Genomic DNA, 9,444 nt, shown 5'->3' with positions numbered 1-9,444 from the left:
ATTAATAAAAGTGTAATAAAATTAATAAAAGTGTAAGATACACTGTTCAAATCAACCAGATGCTCTGCTGGAGAAGGAAGGGCAATCTCCTCTGGTACCAGTCAGATCCGACTTTACGATATACATACCAAACACGGTAATAATAATAAAATGAAATTTTTAAAAATATTAATAAAAGTTTAAAACAGGGGGGGAAATGAAAAGAGGTCTTTAATCATAGATCCAGCAGAAATTAAAAGTAAGTTAAAAAATTTACCATATATATGTGTCATTATATCATATGTATCATATCACATAGTAATCAGAAATTAAAAGTAAGTTAAAAAATTTACCATATATATGTGTCATTATATCATATGTATCATATCACATAGTAATATGATATATATATAATGTTAAAATATGTTAACTGAGGAATAAATAATTTCAAAAGAAGCCTAGTGAACTGGTAAGTTAAAATGTTTAAAACCGTAATTTGAATCGCACATTTAGCTTAGAGAAGTGTTGACTTCTAAAAGTGAGTTAAACTTTTGTGAAAAGATTAGTTTACTATTATTTTTTTGTATAGCATTTTTTTTCATTTTTATTAATTTTAATAAACATTTACAGAGATTTTGGATTTCCATTCATTCATTGCTGCACTTTTCTCCCTGTCCACCCCTTCCCCACTAGTTCGCTCCTCTCTTTGAAAAGAAAAAAAAAGTTCCTTTATTGGTATACAATCCTCCCCCGACCCCCAGCTCTGAGCACACTTCTCTGTGCAACCTTAATTCTGGACTCCTGTGCTAATAACCATAATACTCAACCATATAGCACCTCTAATCTGTTCTTTCCCTCATCTGTTTCAATACAGTATGCATAATTTATCCAGTTTTTTTCCTCAGTCTTACCCTAACCCTGATGTCAGTCCCATTCTACAACAATGGCACCAGGCAGTATTTGTCCGTTTGTGACTGAGATACTTCACTCAGCATAATGTCCTCCAGGGTCATCCATTTTGAATAATATTGCATGAGTTCCTTGTTTTTCAATGCAGCGCAGTATTCCATTGTGTGAATATACCACAGCTTCTCTATCCATTCGTTTGTTGATGGACACTTAGGTTGCTTCCAACTCTTTGCTATTGTAAACAAAGCTGCAATAAACATGGGTGTGCATACTACTATTTTTGAGACTGACTAGAAATAGTTTAGAGAAATAGTATTAGAGCATAGTTGTCATTTGTTGCTACCATTGTAAGTAGTTATAATTAGATGCTTTGTTTTAAAGTTGTGTATATGCATGCATTTTGGAAATGGTCTTAGCAAAATGTATCATATCAACAGTTTTTACACATAAAGTTCAGTGATAATGGATTATAGTCTTCGGCTTGTGCCATCATTCTTGCTCTTTTTTCCAATCATTTTGTCCCATTAACATAAACAAAAAGCTTTCCCTTTCCCCCTCTTTCTTACTCAGTAACCACTAATAATCTTTAGTTTCTATTTATTTGCTTATTTCATTAAAATGAGAGGATACAATATGTGTCTTTTTGGCACTGACTTATTACTCTCTGAAGACTGTTTTCAAAGTTTTATCTGTCTTATGGCATGCCTCAGGACTACATTTGTCCTTGTGACTAGGTAATACGCCTTTGTGTGTGTATAGTACATTTTGCTCATCCACTCATCTGTTGGTAGAGATTTCCAGTGTTTGCACTTTTTGGCTATTGGGCAAAGTGCCGCATTGGACATGGAGTCCACACTTCTCTTTAAGGGCTTACTTTGGCTTTTGTGTATTTCACTAGGATTGGGATTGCTAGTTTTGACAGATCATTTATGCTCAACATTTTGAGGAATGCCAAACTGCATTTAGAGCACTCTGGTGGCCTCATTCTAAAGCGCTGTGCTGCTAGCCTAAAGGCATTTGGTTTGAATCCACCAGCTGAAAGATAAGCTGTCTCCTGTGTGATTCTTTGCCTCTGGGAACCCTTCTGGCGGGTCATCTATGGGTCAGATCTAACTTGATCCAACTGTGACAACACTTTTCCACAGTGACTACCATTTTTCAATCCCACAGGCAATGGAGAAAAGTAGATTTGTTCTTGAATGAGAGTGCACTAAATAAATAATACTTTGTATAAAATTCCTCACAATAGCAAATAGAACAATAATTGAAATCATATTCCTTAACAGAATATAAATATAGAAGTAAACTACCAATCTCCCAGGAAGGAATTTTTTTTCCTTATTTTATGTGAGTGTCAATATAATGTTATTTTAATAAGTTCTTTCGCTAGAAACCAAGGTGAGATCCAAATTTCTGTCTATAATTCTTAACTATTCAATTAACTGAGAAATAGTGTGTGGGGAAAATGGAAAAGTTGTATCAGTAATGCCTTTACTGTCCATATTACAGCTATTTGATAATTCTTAAAATTATTCTTTTTATAGGAGTTTCTAAATTTTTTCACAATGGATTTTGCTTGAGAAAAGATGCTATTGCTGCAAGTATTCAGAAGATTGAGAAAATTCTGCAGTGGTTTGAAAACCAGAAGCAGCTTAACTTTTATGCAAGTTCATTACTATTTGTTTATGAAGGTTCATCTCAGCAATCCACTACAAAATCAAATGAAAGAACTTTGACAGAAAAGATTTTGTCCAAAGGCCAACTATCAGATACAGAAGTACTGGAGTATAACAATAACTTCCACTTACTAAGTTCTACAATGAATGGAAAAATAGAGGCTTCAGTGGGCAAAAGCTTGTCTAAGATGTATGCTCGTCACAGAAAAATGTATTCAAAAAAGCATCATAGTCAGACTTCATTGAAAGTTGAAAAAAAAAAAAAAGAAAGTTGAAAATATGGAGCAAGACAATGGGTGGAAAAGCATGTCACAGGAACATTTAAATGGAAATGTGCTTTCCAAACTGGAAAAGGTTTTTTACCACCTTCCCGCCGGTTGCCAAGAGGTGGCAGAAGTAGAAGTTCGAATGATAGATTTTGCTCATGTGTTTCCTAGCAACACAAAAGATGAGGGTTATGTTCATGGGCTAAAGCATTTGATTACTGTCCTTCGAAGTATTTTAGACAATTGAAACCTTTGCTGCGGTCTTTTTAAAGGGGTGGGTCATCATCATTGAGGTCGTCAGTCAATATCCCTATACTTGTCATGTGTGTAAAAAAATTTGTATTTTGAGTCTACATTTTATTTGTCTTTATACTTTTGGTAGAAGGGTTAACATTTTTATACTCTTACTCAGGAAAACTAATTGTTTGTTCTTAAGAAAACTATGAAGAATAAAGAAATTTAGGAATGTTAAGCAGGGAAAAGTGGTGGTACATGGCTTTTAAACATCTGTTTGGCTTAAGCAAAAGGCAAACCATTTTTCAGTCATTAAGAGTTTTATTTGGCTTTCTGTAGCCAGTGATGAGATCTCTGTCCACCCAACCTTGACAATGAGCCATATCTAAACTATTAATCTAGCAGAACATCTACAGAATTCTAGAAAGCATAGATTGCTGTCCTCAGTGTAGCTATGTATGAAGCTATTAAAACTGGAGAATATTCTACTTCAGAAAAAGTATATTGCTTGGCTCTCCATTATAAGTTCAGACCAGCATATCAAAAGGTGCTTCTTAGTAAAATTATTTGGAATTGTTGCATTCTAGAGCTGATTTTCCCTGTATATGCACACACGTATTTGAAAAATGGTACACATCATGGAGAAATGAGCTACAGCAACAAATTCTTTACAGGCTTAGGAGAAGAGAATTTATTTGCAAAGAAAAAATCTTTTAAAAAATCTTCCATTTCTGGCAAATTAGAGTGTGTATTATCAAGTTGTAACGTAAATAATCATATACCTTTTGTTCTAATTGTAATTTCAAAAAAGATGGATAATTAAACATCATCCTGTTTCCTTTTTAAATAACTTCTCTTTAAAATGCTAAATTTTGTTTCCATTAGTTCAGCAGTAGTATAAACATGTTAAAAATAGTGTTTCTCAGAATTATAGTGGACGACATTCTAAAGTATGTTATTGAAAGTACTATCTTTTATGTGTTAATGTATCATAGAGTGTTAGATAAATCCACGCTTTCTGTCCACTCTATTTAAAACATTTCTATATCACATTCAGTGGAAAAATTTATTAGCTTTCATAGGACAAGGCTATATTTTCGGGAAAAATTGGGAAAAATGTATAATCTGTGTTTCCCTCCCAACACCTTAAAAAAGAATGTGAATCAGAACTTTGAAATTAAATTTACAATTATGTTTGATACTCATGTTCTCACTGCTTGCATTTTGATTCCCTAATAACACTTCTAAGGAGTTGAAGAATTTTGCCGTGCTCCTGGAAAATGTTTTGGAGTTGTGAATTGTTTGAATGCTTGCCACACCCCAGGTTACACATTAATGCCTGTTTTATGGTGTGGAATAAAGTGTACTAATTTTGTATTTATCTAATCATCCCACTTCTCTCTGAAGGCAGTTTGCCAATACCTAAATCCAAACAGCAGTACCAAATGCCCTATAAATATAAATTTTGGTAAGCCTATTAAATCTGAATAATTTAAAATGTAAGTGACTTCAGTTATTTTGAAGTATAAAAAATTCACATGTGATTTGTTATAATAAAATCTGATAGTGTTTTCTACAGAGAATTTTTCTCTGCTGCCTAATTGGACATAAAGTATAACTTGTATGGAGATGAATTTTTAAAACATGAATAATTCAGTAAAAAAAGAAAATTTGATTTTTTTTAATCCTTTTCCACCTCCTACGATGTGGGCTTTTTTTGCATTATTTGAGAAGTTGTTAATAAATCTGAAGCTCAAATAGTAAAATACCATTTTGAGATTTAAAGAAGACAAGAAGCTTTCCCTCCCGCCTTTGCTGTGAGATGACATCAGTTTATGTGCAGTAAGTTTAAGTATTATCAGGCTCTTTTGCACGTTTTAACTCATTGAAGTCCAAATTACTGTTCTAGATTTTCTTGTTCTGTGTTTAGAAATAGAAGTTTATGAAATCAGTATCTTGCCATTTTGCTACCATAGATCATACAGGTTATTAGTCTTGTTCTGTGTCTTGTAATTCAACCAGAAGCAATTTTCTGGATTTTTTGCTTGTTGTTCTTTCAGAGAAGGGATTAACGTTTAATTCTGTTTACATTTTAGATGACTGTTTTCCAAGGCCCATTTTTGTTACTTTAGATGTAAGCTTACATGTAACAGAATAAGTATTTTTGGATTGACATGCGGCTACTTTGCTATCTAATTCAGCCATTTAAGATTGCTGTTGAAATTTACCACTGTGGGAATGAATAATCACTCTTCAGCAAGTATATTTGGACATGTAATTATTTAAGAAATAATCATAATAAGAATACAGTCAGTCCTGGGTTAGTGAGATGATTGTACTCCCCCTCCTGCCTAGGAAGCAGTTATGCCGGTGCATTTCTTACAGAATGCACTTACACAAATGACTGAGAAATTGTGGATAGTAAGTAAGACCTTTCTCTAATGAAAATAGAAATTGTGTAATAATTTTTTTACAATGAAGTATTTACATTAATTGATATTTTAATATGGATGGTAATTATTGCATAGATCCAAATGAATTTAAAAAATGATAAAATGGTAAATATTTTATCCAAGTAGTTTTTTAAGAAACAACTATGAAAATGTGTGTTTTAAATGGTTCTTTAGATGGAGCTTGTGGTATTTTCAACCCAGTCTTCCTTCTTCTTTGTCCTGGGAAGATCACACTTACTGTGCTTCTTTACATGACACTACAGTTTGCTGTTGTGAGGCTTTAGATTGTGTTCATCTGAGTAAGAATTTTTTTTTAAAATGTTGATTGAGTAATTTTATATTTTATAATTTCTAAGATCTTCATATCATCTCACTAAAATGTAAGATTTATAATGTAACTTAGGAATTAATTTCTAGAGATATTTCAGTTGTATTGCTTCAGGCAACAGAAAACATTTATTCCCAGTATTTGGAGTGTTTTAGAAAAATTAGGATAAAAAAAATGGTAAAACAATGAAAGAATTTATTTGTGCAGTTACAGAAATTATGTTCCTTGTTTTAAAGTATTGTACTCATTTTAGAATTTTCTCATCTCAATTTGGCACTTGTTATCTTAACTGTGATTTGCATATAAAATTTACAATACTTGGTAAAAATCTTTCTTACTCAGTGCCTTCAACCATGATTTGATGTATTTGTAGCCTCAGTTAGATTTTCTATTATTTACTATAATGTTTTTGTTACCTAAGAAACAAAAAAATTTCCTTTTTTAAAAAATTTCTTTTTAAAAAGTTGTCAGTCTGGTTCTCTTAAGAAAACATAGCAATTGCATCTTAATGTTATCAGGAAACAAGTAGAATAGCTTTGGAGTTCAGATTTCTTAGTTTGTTGAAAACTCTTTGTTGTCTACCATGTGCCAAGCATTTTTAGATCTTTGGTATAAAGGTGTGAATCAAACAAGTCCCTAACCATTTCCTGTATTCTGATACTGTAGGACTTAAGAAAATGGAAATTAACACAAGATAATACAGGTAACTGAAAATTTGAGTTTGTATGACAGTAACGTAATAAGTATTGAGAGGGAGTGACTAACACTCAGGTTAAGAATAATATTTGGCAGCATTGTTAACCTTTATTTAACTTTTGGTTAAAAAGTAGTAAGTTATATAGATAGCTTAGAAGGGCCTTAATTTTTCATTGCTCTTGCAGGTTAAGGTACGTTTACTTACACTATCCATGTAGAGTAGTGTTTAACCTGACATTACTGTGACATGCATTCCATTACATAGTCACAACCAAATTATTGCACATATTATTATCGTATTTTACAATTTAGTACCAGTATTATAGGCCTTAGTCTTCAAATCACTGATTTTAAAATTTGGCAATGAGTATAAAATTACTTTTTTAATGTACAGAGTGATTTTATTGTTATTTAAAATGCTCGGTCATGTATAAGGTTGGAGTCTACTTTTTTGAGTTATTAATTGAACTTGTCACTACTTATTTTGACAAGATTTAAGAGGAAATATTACTCATGTGATGAAACAAATTGATATATACTTAAAAGATTAAAAGAATATTATCATCATTGGAATTAAGTTTTGGTCTTGTGTTCACTTACAATATATAGTACCAGTTTAACTCTGAAGTAATATAGTTCTACATATGTATGATGCACTGGCATATAAATGAAAATGGCGTGCACAAAGACACTTTATCAAGGGGTTGTACTGGAAGATTTTAGGAAAGCATGTGAAATTGCACCGAAAATTGTTTTATTCGTGACTGTAAGCAGCAATGCTAAATTTATTGTACTTGATGAATGAATGTACTTAGTGTAGTCTCAGTTATTTGGGTTTAAATGTCTAATGTCTTCATTTTTTTTAAAAAAAATTGTATTTGTAATTTGTACTATTGAGGGGGTGTTGACTGCAGGGGTTATTGTCAATATGTGATTTGTGTTTTATAGAATCTAATGTGGTATATCGATTTTTATAACTTAAGTGATATTTAGATATTCTAATAACTGTATATTTGACAAACTATTAAAATGTTTTACATTGGAACTTTTTTCATTTATCATAACATACCTCATAATAGTTTGATGATTTATTTATTTAGCAGCTGTTTCATGTGACAGAAACTCTTAGAATGGTTAGGGATGCAAAAAATGAGGTTATCTGAAGCATACATACTGGAAGTTAGAAAGTTTGTAAATTTTTTTGCTGAAATATTTTTCTGTAATTATCAGTGTACCAGAAAAAAAACCAGATTGTAGGAGAGAAAAAAAAAGGTTTACTTTCCTGTGAAAATTCATACTATAACATTTTGGAAATAGGAAGTATTTTTGTACCTATTTCAAATTTCATGTATCACTTAATCAATGACCAAGTTATTCTTTTTTTTAAAAAAAATTCTTGATATTTTAATGAAAGTTTACAGAAAACTTGGATTTCCATTCATTCATTGTTGCACATTTTCCTCCATACTACCCACCCCCAGTTTGCTTTTCTCTTTAAAAAGATTCCTTGTTGCACAATTTCCCCACCCCCCAGTACACTTTGCTCTAAAGAGGGGATAAATAATGAACACTGCATTTAAATAGGTGAGGGAAAGAACTGTCTAAAAGAAATACATGGTTAGGTATTATCTGTATGATGACAACAGTCCAAAATAAGAGGTGCATAGCAAAGACCAAGTTATTACTTAGAACTTAATGCGGACCTTGTAGAACACCTGAGTGCAGTCAGAGGACTCCCTCGTCTCACATGTTTTGGGCATATTCTCAGCAAGGGTCAGTCCCTGGGGAAAATGATCATGCTGGAAAGCGTAGACCAGGTGAATGAAGAAGACCCTGAATGAAGTGGATTGACACGGTGACTGCAACAAAGGAATTAAGCACAGTATGTAATACGAAGATGACAAAGAGTCTGTGAGGATTTTTTTTCCTGTTTGGAGGTTGCTGTGAGTTTGTTTGATGACATCTAACAAAATTATAACCTTGGCCTTGGAGATTTTTAAAAAAGTAGATTACTATGTATATCATAACTCTCTTCAAAAAATACACTACCTGGTGGGAGGGTAGATACATGTGAGATAAAATCTTAGGGCTATTATTGTTATTCTCAGTATACATGAGAGTTGTGAGATAAGGGAGCCTGTTCTGAGAGGAAGATGGTGGTGCTTCCCTGCATAGCAATTGTGGATCAGTGTTCCAAAGGGTGTATACGTTATGCCTGTACGGTGTGTGCACCGTGAAGAAGGAGGACAGTAGGATGTGTGGTAGTTCTGGTTAAGACAACTAGAAATCAGAGGTTGCAGAAAATAAAATATCGTCATCCTTGGCTCAAGATAAATTGATATTTAAAATAAAAATGAATTCGCTAGGTTAGGCCATTAAACTTGTCTACTGCAATAGTAATAGATATTTTTTGTGCCACTGGCTTTTTGTTTCAATGATGATTACCTTGCAAACTGAGAAAAATTACCTGCAGATGCTTGTTAATGTTGTTGTAGTTAGCTTCTATTAACTTTCCAAATGAAAAACTTTTATTTAAAGTGACAGATTTGACAGAGTTGATTACCTTGAGATGAGCTCAAGGACTTTGTAGAAGAACATTTATTACTTAAGCAGTACCAGCTTAATTTTACTAGCTTAATTATGAAAACCACCACCACCCCTTCTGAAACCAGCCTGGACTTCTGGTAGTTCTCTGTTGATGTACTGTTCCAGTAGTTTTTGGATAATCTTCAGTAAAATTTTGCTTGCATGTGAAATCAGTGAAATTGTTCTGTAGTTTGCACATTCGGTTGGGTCGCCTTTCTTTGGGATTGGAACAAATATCGATCTCTTCCAGTCAGTTGGCCAAGTGGTCGTTCTCCAGATTTCTTGGCACAACTTGGTGAGCACGTCCAGGGCAGCAT

The 9,444-nt window shown here is 32.8% G+C and overlaps 1 protein-coding gene across 1 annotated transcript in view; it reads left to right on the top strand.

The window, feature by feature from the left end:
* The window catches only part of IPMK (inositol polyphosphate multikinase), a 71,958-nt gene extending 68,660 nt beyond the window's left edge, over positions 1 to 3,298 (top strand). The window contains 2 exon segments of the mRNA XM_006903696.1: positions 2,433 to 2,830; positions 2,832 to 3,298. Coding sequence (XP_006903758.1) covers positions 2,433 to 2,830; positions 2,832 to 3,077 — 644 coding nt within the window. The 3' untranslated portion in view covers positions 3,078 to 3,298.
* Positions 3,299 to 9,444: the final 6,146 nt, after the last annotated feature.

The sequence above is a fragment of the Elephantulus edwardii genome, unplaced genomic scaffold (genome assembly GCF_000299155.1).
Source record: "Elephantulus edwardii isolate Elephantulus edwardi_28Jun2011 unplaced genomic scaffold, EleEdw1.0 scaffold00170, whole genome shotgun sequence".
Lineage (NCBI taxonomy): Eukaryota > Metazoa > Chordata > Mammalia > Macroscelidea > Macroscelididae > Elephantulus > Elephantulus edwardii.
The sequence above is the reverse complement of the archived record's forward strand: the minus strand, read 5'-3'. Positions and strand labels throughout refer to the sequence as shown.